The sequence below is a fragment of the Platalea leucorodia genome (assembly GCF_965183815.1).
Source record: "Platalea leucorodia genome assembly, chromosome: 6".
Classification (NCBI taxonomy): Eukaryota; Metazoa; Chordata; class Aves; order Pelecaniformes; family Threskiornithidae; genus Platalea; species Platalea leucorodia.
The window spans coordinates 7,109,808-7,130,802 of NC_138828.1; the positions used below are offsets into that span (position 1 = coordinate 7,109,808).

At 36.0% G+C, this 20,995-nt stretch overlaps 1 protein-coding gene across 14 annotated transcripts in view; it reads left to right on the top strand.

Moving 5' to 3' along the window:
• The window catches only part of BLTP1 (bridge-like lipid transfer protein family member 1), a 125,459-nt gene that overhangs the window by 14,900 nt on the left and 89,564 nt on the right, over positions 1-20,995 (top strand). For 13 of the 14 annotated variants that reach the window (XM_082316198.1, XM_082316206.1, XM_082316211.1 and 10 more), the window contains 13 exons: positions 5,237-5,423; positions 6,582-6,663; positions 7,292-7,485; positions 10,260-10,339; positions 11,246-11,396; positions 13,257-13,413; positions 14,212-14,290; positions 15,063-15,154; positions 16,057-16,174; positions 17,282-17,437; positions 18,445-18,542; positions 19,576-19,754; positions 19,907-20,013. In XM_082316198.1, the coding sequence (XP_082172324.1) occupies positions 5,237-5,423; positions 6,582-6,663; positions 7,292-7,485; positions 10,260-10,339; positions 11,246-11,396; positions 13,257-13,413; positions 14,212-14,290; positions 15,063-15,154; positions 16,057-16,174; positions 17,282-17,437; positions 18,445-18,542; positions 19,576-19,754; positions 19,907-20,013 (1,680 nt within the window). Of the gene's footprint in view, positions 1-5,236; positions 5,424-6,581; positions 6,664-7,291; positions 7,486-10,259; positions 10,340-11,245; positions 11,397-13,256; positions 13,414-14,211; positions 14,291-15,062; positions 15,155-16,056; positions 16,175-17,281; positions 17,438-18,444; positions 18,543-19,575; positions 19,755-19,906; positions 20,014-20,995 lie in introns of those variants that run through there. The other variant, XM_082316202.1, reaches the window with a different exon arrangement.

Sequence of the window (20,995 nt, forward strand, 5' to 3'; positions counted from 1 at the left end):
GTGGAGAAGTGTGAAAAATTAATTTATTTTTCTTCTTTATCTATGGCTGGAGAAGGACGATTAACACTGGATGCAAGAGATTAATTGTATCTGCAGAAAACAGTGTGAGAAAATGTAACTAGCTTTGTGACGTGTGCTTAGTCATATATAGGATTAGAATCTGGTTGAATGAGTCTCAGGTCCTGCCTCTTGACTTTCGAAGCATTACAGCTCCATTGCTAGTTCAAGGAGGTCCAAAAGTGGCAACTGTGTACGGCTGAGGAGGGCACTAATTGAGAGGGTCACTGAACTTTGGAGGGCTTTTTTTTTCCTGTCTCCCCTTTCAAAGTGGCCTCTGATAGTGTGAAGCCTCTTAGACTTGGCAGCAAGCTTGTACAGCTGTTGCTTTGTCAGTACCAACTCAACAGTGGTAGGAGTACTGCATACATGTTATGCAGGTAAATATGAGAAGCTGTTCAATATAGTGATATGAATTAGGAAGAGTTGCTCACTTCTTTTTATTGAGGCATTACTAAGCCTCTAAGGTGACAGGACACAATTCAACTTTTTTTATACTGTAAGAAGACTAATTCAATAACTGGAAGCTAGTCTTAGAGTTAATTAGATTTTTCCAACCACAGGTTATTGTCCAACAGGTTTTCACAGAATTTTCTTCATCTGGTAGTTAAAACATATTTCTCTAGTGGCTCACAGAATGAAAAAATGAATGGAACTTAATGCAATAAAGGTAGTTCTGTCTGTCTTTTATGATGGTATTTTTGTTTGGCAGTATTGCAAGGCTTTATCCTTTCCTGCTGTCATTTAAGACTGCATAATTAGTGGACAAATAATCCAAGTAACCAAGGAGGTCAGAGGTGTACAGGTCTGACAACAAAGTAATGTGAATAAAATACTCTTTTAAATAATTACTCTTTTTCCTAGGAAAAATAACCTTCCTCACTTTACATTTTGATTATTTAGCAGAGATCCTTTCATTTGTAACCTTAAAGGAATAAATAAAATCTTCAGTGATTCTAAGCCTATTGTAGTATATTCTTCCCAATACTTTTTAATCTACTTGACTGCAACAGAAATACCTGTACCCGACCAAATTGCGAAGGCTGCTGATAAATTGCATCTTAAAGATTTATGTTTTGTTCAAGGATTACTCCCTTGCAGCTGTCACACAGAATGACTGGAAAACCTGTTGTAGCTAGACATTACTGATGCATACCTTTGTTTCAGATCCTTCATAAAACAAAAACAAACAAACAAACCAACCAACCAAACAAAAAACCCCACAAAATAGAACTGAGATTTTCCTATAGAAAAACACTTAGGCTGAATCAGGGCTATTAACAATTTAAAAATCCCACCAGATTTTTATAAAAACACAAGCCGTAAATATTGTAATATTTTTTTTCTTGGAAAAAATACATCTTATGAAAGCTTGGATATAAGCAATAACAATTAGTTTCTGAGTGTTGTGGTTATTTTGGTTTTAGGTTCTGTAACTGAAGTGCAGGGTGCTCCTAACAATAATGTGAAATGCAACAGGAATGGGATTTTGTTTTTCATAGTGGTGATAAACTTAAAATCCTGTTAGTGTAGAAATAATGTGACCTCATTCTATTTTTTTCTGAGATATTTAGAGTGTTAGAGGAGGGGTTTTTGGTGCACAAAGGGGAGGCTAGTGAAGGATCCTGAAATACCTGGAGGCCTTAATAAGGGAACTCCCTTTCAGGTCATTTCAGGTGTCCTTGACATCACTTCTTTGGTAAAGGGCTGTACTTGATAATCCAGTTTTCAGTGGAAAGATTATCAATGTTGAGCACCATTACAATTGTATTCAAGGAGCTGAACTTCAGCATGGGGACATGTTAAATTTGCTAAAAGCTATCTTTGTCTGTTCAAATGTGTATGAAGCTTGTATGTGTCCCTGTCTCCTGAAGGAATGTGCTGAAGGTGGTGCAGACTCATATATTCCCCACTGAGCTTGGAGGAGGAGAACAGCTAGAAATTCATTCATATATTCAGGTGTTTTAGAACCAGAAAGGGCTTCAATGTTCATGCAACCCAGTCATACAAGTTGTGAAGTTTTCCCTGGAAGCGAAATAAGTGACCTTTTAAAAAGATTGAGTGATGATAAGTACTTGACACGTTCAATATGTTACACCAAAGTAAAATTGTTTTTAATGCTAGGAATTACATATTCATTCTTGATAGAACTTCAGCTTCCAGGTTGTTAATCCTGTTGGTAACAAAAAACCACTGTTGTTCCACATGCCCATGGAATATGTTCATGTGTTATTGGGAATATTTTTCCCTGATAACTGCTTTCTAATCCCATGGCTTCTCAGCCTCCTGATGAGCTGAAGAATGTGGCATTGCCTGCCAGTCTCTGCTGACCCACTGAGATCCACCGACTTTGCGAGTTTTATGAGGATACGCAAAGAATTAAAAACTGAGCAAGGAGCATGATCTGAGGTTTGTCAGAGAAGAGTGAAGGTTATTAGGAAAAAGGGGCCAAACTCAGATAACAGTTTCCTACGCTCTGGTGTACGTACTTTGCAAAATGCTTTATGGTATACTCTTCCTATTGAACTTCTGGTAGTCAATATGTGTTTATGATCAAAGGGTAGATTACAGTAATGGATGCTAGGAAGCATGGCTATTAAACCTTTGTGTCAGAAAAAGGAAAAAGTAAAATGCTTTGCATTCGTGGGTTTTTTTTTCACGTTTGTTCTAAAGCTAAGAGGATTATTTTGTTACCATTCTTCTGATAAGATGAAAATTAACCTTTTAAAATTGATGCGTTGTCTACCTGCCCTCTGGAATCTAAAGTAAATGTTGCTGTAAGACTTGGGTTGCACTGTAATTTAAGGATCCTTCTCATAAAGACTTAATCACAGTTCCTTGCATAAGGGAAGGTTTGAACTACAAAAAGTTTGGATAATGATTATTGATAACCTGGAGTAAAGTTGTATTTCCTGCCATGTTTTTTTAAAAGTTCCTCAGTTTTTCCTAGCAAGTGCAATCTGTTTTTCATCATGGCACTATGTTTGTACTAGGCATGTCATACCAATGTTGACAGAACTTCATAGAAAAAGTCAAGTATGTGGATTGTCTTCCTTCCTTGAGTGTTAAGGTAAATCATACTGGGACTTGAGAGTAGGTTTTGTACATACTTGAGAAATGAAAGTGGTTTAGGAATTATGTTGTCAATAGGGCACACCCAGATGTCTTGGCTTAGGTGCCACAGCAGCTTATCAATTTACATGTTGTAAAACCATATAGTGTCATTTGTGAGGTACTGTTTGAAGCAGGAATACTGTTTTGAGAACCAATTCTTCCACTTTTTATTGCCGGGAGTGACTTGTTTCATGTTCCTGCTAGGTTTTAGTTAGTGGGTATATTTATGTTGAATTGTTTGGGTAGGTGTGGTACAAACATTTGAATAAATAAAAAATAAATAATCCATCTTGATTAAACTCTATAGGAGGCAAATGTCAAAACCTTGGCTACATTAGTCACCTTGATTCCAAGAAATGTTGATAAAACTTCAGTATTTTGCTATCAATCTGGTATTTACTTTTATATGACCTGCCTATATGCTTCTCTGAATCATTTCACTATATAACATTCACATGTGCTTGTCTCTTTTTCCTTCCCTCTTTTTTTTTTTTTCTTCTCCCCAAAAGTGTCTTAGGCAACCAAGTTGGTGTCTGGAGGTCAAATCTTAGTTTTATTATTAGGAAAAAGAGATAGTTGTCTTTTTAAATCCCCTTTAAAGAAATGGATTACTGCATATGATTTCATTTAGTTAATGAAGTCTAATGCTTGCCTCCAGAAATTGAAAAATTACATTTATTTGTGTTCTTGGTGATACTGAGGTCTCTCAGGTGAACAACTGTGTATCCCAATCTTTGTCCATGTCATCCTTTGCCTACATCTTATTGATGCAAGTTAACATTACAAGCAAACAGATTTGGTAGTGCTTTTATGAAAACAGGAAGGAACCGACACTGGGTCATTAACTTTTCTCTGTCTCCTGTTCAAGAAAACTGTGATGTCAGTGCTTTCTGGAGACTTATTATATTTTTTTTTTTTAATAATGATATGGAAATTTCTGGTAATTTAGGTTTAAGGGGTAAAAGGTGGGTTGCTGTTGAGTGTTGTATAGATGCGTAACATTGGGGAACAGATGAGTTTGTTAGCAAAGAGGGTGCGTTTAATAAAGCAGGTGTCTCTAAACTTTGGCTCTTGTGCAGCTGCATTTCTTCTCTTGACCCAGACCACAACAGCAGCGGTGTTCGCTCTGACTTCTTAATTTCTAGTGTCTGTGGGAAATGTTGCCTTCAGTTTGTACCCCCTGAGTTACCGTTTGGGGGCTGCTGTAATAACCGTTGATGCTTCAGCTTCCTAAAGTTGCTTTGACTTAGAAAGACCGGATCAGGTTTTAGAGCAGCTCAGGTCTCTTGAGTGAATGTGTAATGGGCACTCTTTCAACTGGGTAATTAGGGAGAAATTGTGTGAGCTTTTTCCTCACATTAACTACATAATTAGGTCATACTATCTAAGGCAAAAGTATGTCAAAGTATGTCACACACAGCTCTGTATGCGATCAGCAGCTGTTAAACTAGTTTTTAAGTATCAGAGAGTCAAGCTGGTATTACAGTTAAAATTCTAAATTTGTGAAAATGTTGACCGATTGTGCAAAATGAGTATGCTTCTTGTTAGTTCTGCATATTAATGTTTTCTGTTTCTCTGTAAAAGAAAGCTTTTTCCTGTTTCAGGCCTGCCGTACCATAGAGCTTGGCTAGAAAACCATTTGGTTTTTGAGATTGAATTGATCTCAAGTACTAATATCTGTGCTAAAAAGCAGAGGTTGGCACTGAGGCTTCTGTGCTGTGCATCAAGAGGGATTTTTGTTTGTTTGTTTTTATATATGAGACTGAATAAACCTCATTTACCATCTTGTGCAGCTCCTGCCTGAATTTATTTTTGGATTGTGACCTAAGGGTGAAATTATAGGTTTTATATTTTATATGCAACTGTCTTATTGCCAAGTTTTACTGATTTGCTTAGAATAGTGTAATTATTTTGTGGGTTTTTTTACTGCTTTTTGATATATACTTCAGCAGCTGTTCACTACTGTGTAGATTGTTTTTGCAAAACGTGTGTATTTGAAAAACTGTAAATACTGCAAGGGAATGTTGGAATAGAATTAGAAACTCTTTTTCTACTATTTGTTTAGATCCAAAGGCAGAAACACGACTGTATATTATGGTGAATGACTTTGAATTTCATGTGTACAACCGTTCTGAGCTTTATGGACAACTTCAAGAACTGTTTGGCTTGGATCCCACAATAATTCCAGCAAAGAAAGATGATGAAAAAGCACAAGTAAATGGGAGGCAGAGAACACATACCAATCTTGAAAGGTAAATTATTATTCATTTTGCTATTTTGTTGATGCTTTGTTCTGCAAAGTGCTGAACTAATTGGGTAATGTTTTGTTAACATATGCTCTGGAGGCCAAATGGTTGAAGCACAGCTGAGAGAGAAATTGCACTGACAAGCCTGACAGTTTAAATCTTTTTCTTTTCCTCAGATTTCCTATCATAATAACTACAAAACACAGCCAAACAAACCAAACACTTCTTGTTTAATGATCAGAGACAGGTTCAAAAATCTATTTGAAGTACAATGTGGAAAGGGAGCACGTGTTGAAGAGGATTATGTTTGCAGAATAATAATGGTATTGCTCAGTAGAAGTAATAGCTGCTCAAGTTTGAGTAGACAAAATGTGAGGATCTGTATGGCGTTGGAAGGACTTCCTGGTTTTTGAGCTTTAAACTTGCGCTGATTTCACAAGTTGTCTTTTTAGGGGTATAGCTACACAAACCTTCTTTTCGTATTTTATTTCTCTTTTTGGGATACCTCAGAAAACATGATGCGGGTTTATAAGGAGTTCTTCTACGTGGCTTATGTGTAGTGGAGTCAGATGTTCAATAACAAGCCTCTCTTTGGGCAGAATCACACCAGACTGGTTTATTGGCAGGAGCAGAGAAGATCTAACGAGACTTGAGTCCTTCCACTGCTGCTGGCCAGGCCAGCGCGTGTTACTAAATTACGTAGCGGGCAGCTGCAGGATGCTGTGGCAGTCCTGAGTTTGGGTAAGGGCTGTGTCTCCTAGCCAGTCTCTTCATGTTTTCATCTTAAGCCCTTATTGACAGGTGCAGGAAGGACTTCTGCCTTTGGGGAGGATGCATCTTGGGAAGTGAAAAATCCTACACCTAAATAGGAATATTTAGAACAGACCGAGTTCCCCTCAGGAAGATTTATTTAACTATTGCTCTGTGTTAAACATGGCACACCTCAGCTCAGTATAGCAGCACCCAAGGCATAGCTGCGTATGCTTCCTGCTGTTTTTTCAGGCTCTGGAGGAGTATTCTAGTATTCTGCTAGCAGGTCACTTACAGGGGGCACCCCTGTGGGAAGGACTGTTCCCTGAGAGCTGTGCACTGAAGACCCCTAAGAGAAAAGGTTGGTTAGTTCTGCAGAAAAGACAAAATAATAAAACCCATTTTTTCCCGTAGTGTTAAAGTAAAAACAGAATCTCAAGACCCTTCTTCTTCATGGAGATCGCTTATTCCAGTCATTAAAGTCAATGTGAGCACGGTAAGTGAAAAGACCCTGATAATTAAAATATTTAGCAGTATATGCTTAAAAATCAGCTTGCATTCATTTTTCTTATACATTCTTTTTGAGCTTTTGTTCTCCTTCATGCTTTAAAAAAGTTTTTAAATGACACTGCCAGCACTCCCCTGACACAGTCACAAATCCTGCTGGTGCTGATAGAAACATGGTTATGTTCTCTGTTGTGGGAACTACTTGTGTCTTAGACTTGCAATGATTTCAAGAACATCACCAGGTAATTAAGCTAGGTAATGGGTGTTGTACAATGTGTGGTGTGTTGGGTTTTTGGGAGGTGTTTGGTTTTTTTTTTCTTCTTTTTTTCTTTCTTCCCTGTATCTTTTAATAGGGATGTTTGGACATGTTCCTTAAAAGTTGATGTTGCCTCCCAAAAACCCCAGGAAAACTGTTATTGAGGTGATAGGAGATAGAATATTGGGAGTTTAATATACAAGGTAGTATTTTTAGATATGCACAGAATATGGCCAGGATTTTTGTCAGTGGTCTTTATTTGCATATGGCTGCTTAAACTGCATTATTATAGGTAAATTAGATATATATTGCTCTTTTATATATATGTATAATGAGTAGTTGCGTTTTCTTTTCGATTTAGGGTCGCTTGGCATTTGGGAATCATTATCAGCCACAAACACTTTGTATTAACTTTGATGATGCTTTTTTGACATATACCACAAAACCACCTTCGAGCCACCTTGATCAGTTTATGCACATCGTGAAAGGAAAATTAGAAAATGTTAGAGTCATGCTGGTTCCAAGTCCAAGATATGTTGGTCTTCAAAATGATGAGTAAGTTTTGGGTATTTTTGTTTCCATATTATTTTATTATTTATTTTAAGAAAACGAAGAAAGGAATGTTGGTTGTGTTTCTGTGACTTTCTTTTTCTTTGTGTGTTTAGACAGTTGGCATTTTTACCACTCTGAAGGTTTTAAATGTTGGATCTTTGAAACTATTTTATTTATGGAGAAAAGTACTGGTTTTCCCTCTCATTGTAGATTTTTTTTTTGTATGTTCTGCTCTATGATTAATATCCTGCATCTATAATATGCCTTTATACGTTTTCAAAGAACATTCTGTGGGTGCATACAGAATCTTACTCTTCCAACATGACGACAAAGGAAATTTCTCCAACTATATTGAAAACAAACAAGATTAAAACAAAATAGGATTAAGATACTGAAACGATTAGCTTTTTCTGCTGCTTCCGCTAAGTATTTTCTTCTTATGCTGTTAGCATCCCTGCAGCTCCTGATGGCTGAAGGATGGCATGCGTGCAGTAAACATGCCCTAATTTACTGGGTAGATTCAACAAATGACCCAGTTCACTGGAAATGGGGAATGTTTGAATCTTTAGAGCCTGCCCTCTTATGCTTCTTTGGCTTAAAAATTAAGCTGGGTGTCTTAACTTTCAGAAATTCCTGCAGGCAACACATGTATAAAAAACAGCGAAGTGACTTGAAATTTGTAACAGACTGACTAATCGATACAAACATCAAAAACCCACCTTGAAAACTGTCATATTGTATTACAAACAGACATCTCAACGCCTCTATCACTTTCTGGAAATAAATCCTCCAAAACCCAAGGAAAAAAAAAATTGTGCTAGGTAAAGCACATCAAAGCAGAACAAGTTTGGAGAGCGGTGACTAAGTCAGCAGGCTCAAAGTGGAAGTTTAGGACAGATATTAGGAAATACTTTTTAATGATGATGATAATCTCATCATCATTCATTGCCATTATCTGATTTGTTTTTGCAAATGGCCTGTGGTGGGGTTTCTAGGGTTCTACCACCTCCATCAGTTAAATTCAGCAAGGGGTAACTGTTCCTGCTGAGGGTGGGTTAGACGGCCTCGTTAGGTACCTTCCTCTCCCATTTTCTGTGGAGGTGGTTTCGTGTGCACTTCAAGCTGAGAATACAGCTAAAAGAAGCGGTACTGTTGTCTTTTTTGCATGGCTGTGCAGTGAACACTGATTGTGGAATTCACCCCTATTAAGAAAAATATATGTTGGTCTTAAATCTAAATTGGTTCTGCTACTGGGTTCACCACCAGTCGATTATCACCTATGACCATCCCTTTGGACAGAAAAAAAGAAATAATTGGAAAATTAGGAGTGAATAGAAAGTATTTAATCTTTCACTGCTTTTGTTACTCTCAAAGTAAAATTGATTTTAAGGTTCCTGCTCTGTTGCTTTTGAAGAACTTCTGGCAGTACATGGGATCTGCATCTGCTGTCTTCCATATTTTTCAAGCTTTCCTGCATTTGAGCTGTGAGGAAAATGGGCAATGTGCTTTTAACAGGTCACACTCCTAGACTGTATATTCCTGTCATAGGAATTTTCTTGCTTTGTTAAAAGGTGACAATTTATAAAAGTGGCTGAAAAGTGACAAAAATGTTTTTTGCAGTAAAAATAGAATTTTCACATTATAATATTATTCTTACTATAAAATGTAATATTATGTAAATTAACATGTGGTAACACTGTAAGAAAGGGACTGTAATATACCAATATAATAGTGTTAGGAGAAGTGTTTCGTGTATTAGTTTTATCACTTAGATCCTTTTATATTGAGGGGAATGTTATTAAGAAAGAACAGCCTTTTTTTTTTTTTTTTTTTTTTAAAAAACTAATGGTCTAATTACTGAACATGTCTTGTCCCTTTGGTTTAGAGTGCTATTTTAGTAAGAAGACAATTAGCAGGTGAAAGAACAATATAGGACAAGGAGAAAGGAACTCTTGATGGAAAGAAACACTGAAAGTAAAACTTTGGTAGTTGGTTGTGGTTTACAATACCTGAGACATATCTTTGTGGAGAGGAACCTGGTATCTTCATGCTTGAGTTAACTAAACTCTTAAGTTACTTTATGTAATAATAATAATAATAACAACGTAACGATCAAGTATTTTTTGCAAATCAGGGTAGACATTGCCTAGCAATATGACAGCTGCCTTTTTGATAGGAGGCTTGAGACCCGATAGACTTGAATATTCACAGTGTTTATTTTCAGATGCTCATTTAGTCTGAGGTAGCAGATAGACCAGGAATCATATTGTGATAGGGACGGAAAGAGAGGAACTGCAGTTTATGACTTGCACTTCAAATTTAGCTTACAAACAGCTGCATTTGGACAGACTGTGCTGTGGCCCAGGTACTTCTGTCTGTTCTGTCCACCCTTCTGGTAGTGTGACGAGACCGGTGCCTGGTAGGTAAGGTAGCCTGTGGCTCTTGCAGTCAGCCTGCAGTCAGGCTGCTGGCAAGATCAGTATAGGTGCATGGAGCTGGTGCCTTGGGATCGCATCAAACTTGTCTTGCCCACAAAATCTTCCTGGTCAGGTACCACATAACACTGTATCTCCACTCTTGCCTTGCTTGATACAGATAGCAGTTCTATTGATGATTCCATGATTAAATACGTACTACTTACAAGCTACAAGCGAGCCTGACGTATGTAATCTCTTCTGTTATGCTTAATACGTTTCATTTAAAATTACTTGAATTCATAAAGATTTATCTCAGTGCGTTGCTTTTAATCTTTATCTTTGCACTTTTTTCCATTACAGACCGCCGAGGCTGATGGGTGAAGGTTTTGTTGTAATGCAGTCCAATGATGTTGATATCTATTACTATATGGATGAACCAGGTACATTCTATTAAATACAAAGATAAAATTTTAACTGTACATATAGAACTAACGTTTTTATCAGTGAGTAGTTTTATGTAGATGTAGGTACTCTGTCAGCAGTGCCTTCTGCAAATATATATGCAACATGGAAGCAATTAATCTTGATATTTATTCTTGAAACTAGTTATGTTTTAAGCTGTAAACTTAAATTATGTAGGTTTCCAAAAGTACTTCAGGAGTGGGGACAATTTATAGTCACTGGGTTTTTGGGAAGTTTATTTGATGCATTGATCTCTGAATATTGCAGTGTCTCTCTGTTTCTCTTTAAATCCAGTGCATTATATTAGCACTTTATTTTGCTGGAGTTTTTTTTTGTTTGCAAAAGCTTTTGCTCTGACTCCACTTGAAGTATTGCCTGAATCTTGAACAAAGGTAACACGTTCAATAATGATGTATATGTATAGGATAGGTGGCAGTTTTGGATCATTGCTGAATGACTGCTTGAATTTTTGCTAGTAATTCTGGGTCTACTGTAGTAAGTCTTCCTTCTTATTTGCTTGCATTGTCTGTAGAAATTATTTTAACTTGATCTTACTTGTTTCAAAACTTGGTTTGTAAGTAGGATTTGAAACATGAAAGCCTGTATTGGTAAAAAGCATACTTAAGAGATAAAACTGCCTTGTATGTCAGCATTTCACTCACGTCAGTGAGCAACGCTTCAGAAAATCCTGAGAATTTTTGGTCATATTCTTGTCGTTCTCCAGGGAGTCTGCATCGACTTGTGGCTTGATATTTACGTACTGTAGTGGTCTCACATAAAACTGACATCAGGATGCTTTAATTTTCTTGGGCTTAGCAAACATTTTTCATGCTAATTTGAAGCAGCTTCCTTTAATAATCTGTTTATTATATTATGTAATATAGGTCTTGTACCAGAGGAGACGGAGGAAAGTAATGACGAAGAAGCAAACAACGAAGACAGCAAATTACAGGATCTACCACCATGTTGGGGTTTGGACATTGTTTGTGGAAAAGGAACAGATTTCAACTATGGACCTTGGGCTGATAGGCAGAGGTATTACCATGATTTACATCTTTAGTTTTAGTCTTTAATATCTATTATTACTGAGAAAACATTCTAAAGTTTCCAGTGTGTGATTGCTCAGACTTCTAATTTGTATGGGGTAGACTAGGCAGTTGAAAAGAAGAGGCCTGCCACAATGGTTTAAGATTAGTAAATTCATTATTGTTTATCTTGTTGGCCTTCCAAATTTAGGATCACTCAGTGAATTTTTATTATTAATTAATAAATTATGTTCCTATTTTTGTGAACAAAGTAGTTCTATTATTTATCAAGTGTTACATACCTAAGGGTTTAACCTTTTAATTGGTTACCTTTAAACTTGTCAAGCTCCTGTTAGTTTATGGATGGGAATACACTGCATATTGATGAGAAAATTTTATGGAAGTACAAATCTGGCTATGAAAATAATGAGGGGGGAATCATTTATCCCTGCTTAGGAGAATCAACAACTTGATACAGTCTCCAAAGTATTTATTATCTAGATATTTTAGTGACAAAATATTAAGCTAGAGCTCTACTACTATTCTTCACTTAGTTCTCGATGTTTTGCACATGAGTATTTCTGGTGGAGACAATAGGATTGTTTAGAGATTAAAGGACTATTAAGTAAAAATGGCATAATCGGTGCTTTCCCTCTTTTCCCCTATTAATTACAGATTGATACTTCTCTTGGCCTCCATTAATTCTCTTGTGAAACTATTATGATTAGCTGTCTCTTAGGAGTGTGAGGATGGCAGACCAAAGAGTAGTCATTAGATACAACAGTGTTTTAGAGAATTTAAGAGAAAATGCCAATTTCCAAAACAGTGCTTTGCTAGGAACGTGAAGCCAGTGAATCATTAGTGATATTTTTAATACTACCAAGAAAGCTCACTCTACGATGGTATGCTTTTTATAATTTTAACTGGCTAGGCAGCAGGCAGTTTGGTGCCTACGCAGAGTACAACCTGGGAACACTTTCGCATTGTGCCATGCATAGAAGATAGAATTTTGGAAAGTGCCTGAATGTTTTAGGTGCACAGAACTGTAGGAGTTCTGTGGACTTTATACTCTAAATTCATATAAGGGCTTCTACAAATATTGATCTTTAATACATGGTGCAGTAAAATCTTGGGTTTCCCCAGGATTTTGACTGTGTGTGTTGTGTGGTGTTTGTGGGGATTTTGTTGTTGGGTTTTTTGGCTTTTTTTTTTTTTTTTTAAACTTTTAAGCTGCTATAGTGGTCAGGTGCTGGGTGCAGGAAACTGCTACCCCCCTTAAAGACTTACTTCCACCCCCTTGAGACCTATATAAGCTATGCTGTCTGTGCTTCATCACTGTGGCTTTCCTTTCAGGTACTTGCATGTTCAGATATAAGTCTGCAGAAATGTTGGCTTCATTTTACTCCCATTCTGAAGTTCTAAAGTTTTGTATTTTGTTTACTTCTGGGCATTACATCAATTATTAATGCACAAACCGAAGCATAAACAGATAACTTCCTGCTATGTTTTTGTAGCAGATTTGTAAACCAAAGATTAGGAATAAAAAGAAAAACATAGCTTGTTTGCCATCTGAATTAAAATATTTTTATTCTAAATCATTTATGGTCCATTTATGGCTTTTATCCAAAAGTCACTTCCTGTCATTGAAAATTTTGGAGATTCCAGTAATGAGTTGGAAGGCTCCCATGATGAAGAATTTAAACAAACATTCATTCTTATCACATCCAGTGGTTGTCTAAAGACTCAGCTAACTGGAAAATAATTAAGTGAACCAAATAGGTGCATAAATATGTATAAATGTATGTATTTTTTCTTCTGTGAATAAGAACAACTCTTTTTTGTTTTGTTGCCCCCTCTTTCTCCCCACTAGGGATTGCTTGTGGAAGTTTTTCTTCCCACCAGACTACCAAGTTATGAAAGTCTCAGAAATTGCTCAGCCTGGGAAACCAAGACAGATCCTTGCTTTTGAACTGCGGATGAATATTATTGCAGATGCCACCATTGATTTGCTTTTTACCAAAAACAGGGTAAGTAATGAAAACTTACCTAGAAAATAGCTTGTCTACTGTGATTACACTGTGCTTTTTGGTTGTGCATATTTCTACTTTTTTCAGGTGTTTATTACAGAACTATGGTTTTAAAAGCGAGGCAATTTTTGTTTGTCTTCCATAATTATAAGCAAACCCTCCAAAGAGAAATATTGGCTGAGGGGCATTAATATTTGTTGGCTTATTTTAAGTTTCTTTTAAGCCTTAAAGCTACATCTTAAGCCATGCCAGCTCCTACAGTCTTGGGAATTCATGATCTGGACTTTTCCTGTGCAGTCTTCCATTACAATGAAGCTCACCATGATGAAAAGATAATTTCTTCTGATATTGGATAAATGTCTAATATTACTGGAGAGATCATAGTGGGGGGAACACAAGATGCGTGTGTAGGGGTTTGGCTTTTTCTTTCCTCTGTTGCTACTCTTATAAATGGGCCTGACTTCATTGTACACCTGTTTTCTTCTTTTTTTGTGACTGAAAGGGTTCGAAAGTGTGGTGTTAGACATATATATTCAAGGCCCTCTCAGGCCTTGGATCAGAATATCTTATGCTGTTTTATTAGTGGACCTAAGCCAGCATTTGTTAAGCCTAAAAATGGTGTTATTGGGTATCAGTGCACATAGATAGTTCATGGGTAATTTTTTTGAAGGCAAGAAAGAATTCAGTCATTGAGGCCTTAATCAAGGTGTGGATGATGATAGCCAGAGGCATAAAGCACGCTGGTTAATGCGACGAGCCTAGAAATAATATTTGGACTCTTCCTTTCTTGCAATACAGGAAACTAATGCTGTACATGTAAATGTTGGTGCAGGATCATATTTGGAAATAAATATTCCCATGACAGTAGGTGAAAATGGTGAGTTAAGGCTAAGCTTAATTTGTTTTCCTGATGTTTTTCCTGAACAGTTATCTTAATTCCTATGTGTGTGAATGTCTTGTAGTATTTTTCCTTTGTGACTATGAGATGTATATTCTTATGTAAAGGAATGAGAAGTATTTCCTTGTACATTTCGTTGCAAGATGTTAAAGCATGTATGTATTTAAATAGTTAAGTTACCTCCCTGTTTCGTTTGGGTTAGGAAACACAAATTCCTAAACTACTAGACCATGTGTCCTTTAACTGTGTGTGTATTGAAGCAGATTACAGATACATTGTCAACTCAAAGCAGGAAGACTTCTTCAGTAGGATTAGTGTAGTAGTTGAATCATGCTGAGAAATGCGTCATGAAAACTAATTTAATAGTAGTTTAGTTAAACAAAACAAACCCCAAAATCCAAGGTGAAGTGGAGATAAATGTAAAGTTATGGGTATGTTTCTTGCATTTACTCGTCTTGTTGGCTGGTTTGAAGCCCTTTTTTCTCTTGGTTCTTTCTGGCATATTTTGAGTTTTATTCTGCAACTTAAACCAAGATCTCCAGAGCCTGAGTATTTCCAGACGCAGCAAAAAGACAGAACATGTTAGGTTCTTCATTGACAAACAGCAGAGGACAGAATTATTATAGTACTAATTTCGATCATGATATTTCTTGATTGTTTGTTAGTGGACTGCTGAAATCACTGGTGAAAATTATTTAAATATTTGTGTAACTCTTATGTCTGATTATGTTTTATATCTTTTGTTTGCTAGGCTATTCCCCTACAATTAAAGGGCAGCTTCTACACGTTGATGCCACCAGCAGTATGCAGTACCGGACTCTCTTAGAAGCTGAAATGCTAGCTGTAAGTTTGCATTAATAAGCACAAAGCTTCAGTCTCTAGAGGATTTTTAATAAAGAACGTAATTATTTGTCTGTGGAGCGGTTCTTTAGGTTCTTAAACAATACAGAAATATGCCTTTTGAATGTATTTTGCAAGACCTTAGTATGTAAGGAACTTGTATATACACACACATAACTATGCACATGTGTAACTTTCAGTGACTTACATAATTTATATCCCAAGTTATATGTGTTTTGAAAGCAGTGGAGGAATTGGAGTACCATTTACAAATCTTGCCTCCTTTACTATGTAGCCATGTGTTCATATAGGCTTTACCTTAATAAATGATTACACTCACTACCTCTCCTACAGAATGTGTGTGCATAAGCACTTAAAAGTACTTCAGAGTGCTTAAACTACTTGAGACAGATTTAATACTGGGTTATTGTTTTGTTTGCCTAGTATTTTGCTTTTGCAATACTGTAATTCTGTAGATTACCTTTCTCACTGGTTTTTAAATGACCGTATTAGAGTGATGTTTCTAATGTTTAAATTTGAGCATCATATCAGTGGTTGAAAAATATTATATTCTGAGGGATTTTATCTTTATTGTATTGTGGAAAGTGATGCTTTTAATGAAAACTTTGGTTTATAAATTGCTTGGTACGTCTACTGCAACATATGTATCAGAAGTTCATAGTATACCTTTCCAAATAAATGAATACACTAACACTTGACCTTCAAACACAGAAGGAGAGAGAGAGAGATTAAATTATTAAGGAACTGGAGAGGCATTCTGTTCATCCCAGCAGGAAAACAGTTTTAATTATTCAGCAGAGTACATATGTGAAAACTGCTGAGCTACAGGGTGAAGCATTGTCATCTTTTCCAGTAATTCTGATGCTTTAATATCTTGTTCACAGTTTCATATTAATGCCAGCTATCCCCGGATATGGAACATGCCACAGACATGGCAATGTGAACTTGAGGTTTATAAAGCAACCTATCATTTTATCTTTGCTCAGAAAAGCTTCTTTACAGGTAACATCTTTACTAAATAAGTTACATATTAAATATTCTTTCTTTAGAATTTCTTTTCAAATTTTGCAAAGGTGTACAAGGTCAGGTACTCTGATTTCACATAGTTAGGACAACAAATTGTTTCTGAGGACAGAGTTCCTAATGTATACTGTTGCCTGTAAGTGTCTAAGTACATGTATTCTTATATTTGAGTGGAGATACCAAATAATTTAATTTTCTAACATCTAAACTAGATTTGATCTGCAGTTATGTTAAGTGATCTTAAATTTCAGATTAATCTATTTCTATGAGAGCTATTGATTTGTTCAATATTTGTCACCTAGGATGTTGATTTCTCTGATATCTCTCTCTTTGGCTGGCTGATTTTCAACTGCGTAGGCTTTAGGTCTTGTCTCTGTGGCTGACAGATGATGAAAGTAATTTGCTCTTTAGGATTTTGGCTGTGAGGAAGAATACGTGCACACAAGGCAGTACAATGTGATACAGCATCACCAAACTGTTGCTGAACATTCCAGCTGCAGTAATGGAAAGAATAGAGCCCCATCAATGTGGCACTGCCTGGGCTAATTAGCCCTGCTGGGAGGAAGGATTAATTAGTGCAGGCATAGTGCCATGCTAATAAAGTTGTCCTCCTAGTGAGGCCGGAGCCATTATCTGTATGGTGCTGAAGTCCGCAGCGTAGTCTACCAATCTGTTCAGAGCAAACGTGAACTTCAACAACAACAACTGTTTTGCTGCATTAGAAAATAATACTAATGCACACATTCAGAGTATCAGAGTGGAAAAATCAAAGGAAACCAGTTTGTAGTCCAGTGCTTTTAGGTCAATGTGTAACTTTGCTACTGAACAAAACAAACTAGAAAACTTAATTAAACCTATGGCTTTCCAACTTAAAAAGCAGATGAGAAATGGGAGATGGATTCACAGCAAGTATTTGTGTAATATCTGCCAGAGAAATGGATACTGTGTATTGTTCTCCCCATTACCTTTTTCTCTAAAGGAGCAAACAGTTAAAACTTTCAATTTATTAAAAGCCAAAAACTTAAAAGAAGAAATCTCTCACTTGATTGCTACTAACTTGTCTTTTTTTACTTTATGTGGGTTTAGATTTGATCCAAGACTGGTCCAGTGATAGCGCACCTGATATTTTTTCATTTGTTCCTTATATGTGGAACTTCAAAGTCATGTTTCATCAATTTGAAATGATTTGGGCAGCAAATCAACACAACTGGATTGACTGTTCCACCAAACAACAAGAAAATGGTGAGATGGCTTTTTTTTTATTTGGAAGAAGAATACGTAGTACAAAAAATATGTGCAAAATAAATATAGAGTATACATGGAGAGAGTACAAGAATTATAAAATTTTTACTAGAAAAATGTGTGTTCAGTGATAACTACCCATTTTGCTACTGTTGATGTGCATAAACCATCCTAAAACTGTTTTAAGTTCTAACTTACTTTGTACAAATGCATACTTTTTGGGGAGAGAGTGCAGTTCTAGATCATGTTTTAGCATTTATTTTTCAAGACCCTTCGAATCTTTGATTGAAATGATTTGCAGTCCAACAGTTTGCAGAGAGCAACCGTGAGGCCTTGACATATATTCAGTAAGCCAACTGAAAACATTCACCGGGGAATAAATTTTTTTCAGTAATGTTGGAAAAATACCATTTGAACTCCATATAACTGGAAATGTCTGTTTCCTGTTCATTTCAGAATAGGAGATAACACTGCTAATTCTAGACAAAACTAAGAGGTACACTTCAGAAAGCCAAAACTTTGTTTAATGTGCAATTTGGTTTATACGTATTTCAGTGGTCTACATTGTACTAGGAGCTCATACTTTCAACGCAGAAAGAGGATGGTGGATTTAAGATCATAAAGTTGTGTTCTAGTTAAAAATAAGGCTCACTACATTAGAAGCCTGAGGAACTTTCAATGTGTGTTTTCTTGTCCAAAAACTGGTGTGTGAAGCAATAAAGGAAGTCATAAGATATTACAGTTGTTTTTTCTGTCTGCTTGCAATTTCATTGTGCTCAGTACAGTGCCTTTGTATAAAGGACAAGCTGTAGAGAGTAAATATTTTCAGAATGATTTAGTACTATGTACACTAAATCCACAGTAGTTAAAATGGCAATTGCCAATGTCATGAGTTCTTGAATTATCTTTTCATTAATTTTACCTGTATGTTTGATAATTTGTCTCATAACAAAATGGGGAGTAATTTTGACAGATTTTTTTGTTTTGTTTTTCCTCTTCTCTCCCAGTTTATCTAGCAGCTTGTGGAGAAACATTGAACATTGTTTTCTCTCTTCCTTTCACTGACTTTGTTCCAACCACGTGCAATACTAGATTCTCTTTAAGGGTAAGTTCTTCCCCCCCCCTTGCCCCTTTTGTCTTCTAAATGTGAGATAGTTTCCCTACTTCTTCAGTCAGGAAATTTTGAATAAACTCTTTCCTGAAAGAAAAATACTCTCTTTCAGTTCTGGTTCATAAAATTTTTCTTTTAAGTAACCCAGAGGTAAATGGTATCTGCTGCTTATATGAAGCATCCAATCATAGGCTGTTTTAATTTGTATATACATATATACACACACGAAAATATATTTCAAAAGTATATATACACATATGCTTCATACATATATATACACATGTAGTATGTATATTTACTACATATACTTAGACTGTGTGTGTCTATGTATGTATTTTATCCCTTGGAAGTCTGTTCCCATTTCTTTAGAAAATGTGAAAATCCGATGTATGCTCAAAGATAAAAGTCAAATACTGGAATGGGTACCCCCAAACCATTTTGGGAAGCCATCTTCCAGATTTTTAAGAGTTTCTGTAGAATAAATAATGATGATGAAGTGTTTTTAACACAGCTAATTCTATAAAGGCTGTACTTCTTGTCTTCCCTAAAATAGAAGCAGTCTGCTGCTACTAAAAATAAAAAACTAGTCGATGGTGATGTTGGTAATTTTGTATAATTTAATAGCAAAGAAAGCAATGTTTTATCTAATTTTGTACAAAAAAAAAAAAAAGTGGTTTAGTTGAGATGTAGGGTAGCTTTGGACCAGTCACTTAACTTTTGCAGTATGTCTTGAACAACAGAAGAACAGGAATCATTAAAAGCCATGCCCCTGTGTTTTACAGACTGCTATGGTGTGTTGTCGTGTGCAAGTTACTGGACTTGTAACTGTTCAGAACTACAGAGCTCTTGGGATTGGACTAGAAATTGGTGGGAGCTGTGGTCAGCAATCACATGTGAAAATTGAGATTTCTTGCCTCACTTTGCCTGTAAAGTGAAGATGATGGCACATGTGAGCATGCGAATAGCATGAGCGTTATGCATAAAGTGAATGTAAATTAACTTTTCTGTTACTAATGTTTCATTTTAGGGAGAAGATGTTGATCTTCATTTGTATCTACCAGATTGTCATCCTAGTAAATATTCCCTTTTTATGTTGGTGAAAGATTGTCAGCCTAATAAAATAAGTCCTGAATCTTGTATTTCTGCTGAATGTCAAAGTGGTCAGAAAACTGGCAAACCCAAATGGAGGAACATTACTCAAGAAGAGTGAGTTTTATTGTGATATATATTTATGTCTTTGTATTGGCTCTTCATATTTGCTTATTTTGTTTGTGATGAAAGCAACCTCATATGTTAATGGAAAATATTTAATGAATCTATTGTACTTCAAATAAAAGTATGATGTTTCTTTTTGAAAGGGCTGGATGGGTTGAATGCTGGACAGTCCCAAGCGTTGTGTTTACAATTGACTACTCATGGCACCCAATTTATCCTCAAAAGGCAGATGAGCAGTTAAAACAATCCTGTAAGTGTCACTACTTTTTTCTTGTTAGCATGTTTCATCTCAGGAAGTGCTGTGACTTTGTTGGATCAAACTGCTTAAATTTGCAGAAACGAATTTTGCACTGAACTACTATTTTATGTTACATGGGAGAATGCTAATCTTTAGAATGCACCAGGTTTGATTTAAAAACTGATACCTCGTGACACACAACTTCAGAAAGTGTTCCAGTTCTCTGTGTAAAAAGAGGATACCGTCTGTAGTTCATTTCTCGTTGTCCTTAACGAAGTGGATCTCTTAAATGGGTTGTTGTGTAACATATAAAATATCACTTGGTATATTAAATATGAAGTACATATTTATATTTGCCAATATTTTTGGCACTATCATGTTCCTTAGCCTTTCTAAGCTTTTTTCCGTTGGATGTTGTGATGATGTCTTATGATTTAAATGTTTAAATACACTATATATGAGATATAACAACATTATCTTGCCTTTATGGATATGAAACTGAGATTGTAGCTAGCACTGTTGAAGTGAACCATGGCCATCAGATACTAGTGTTAGACTGGTCAGTGTAACACTAATTTCTAAATAAGAATTTTTAAATTTTAAATGTCTAAACAATATTTCTAAATAAGAAATACTGTATAAGTATGTGCTTGCAAAAAGTTATAAAATACTTAAACGCAGAGATAAGTTATTTTAAATGCAGAGGGAGGTATTCAGGAAGTTATGGGATTACATAAAAATCTTTCAGGTTGAGATGGTGGAAGCAGAACAGATGAAGCAGACGTATTAGAAGAATAATGAGGGCTAATTTGAATGGGCCTCAATCAGCAGGTGTTAAAAGACATGCTGGATAGGGTTTTCAGGTTTTGAGTTCCAACAATTCAAATCTAAAAGAACTCCAATTTTAGAGGAAAAAGCAGAAAAAGTAAGATTCATCTTGCCAGATGTTCATTAAGTGCTCTTGTGAGACTGTCAGCTTGTGTCAAATTTGCAT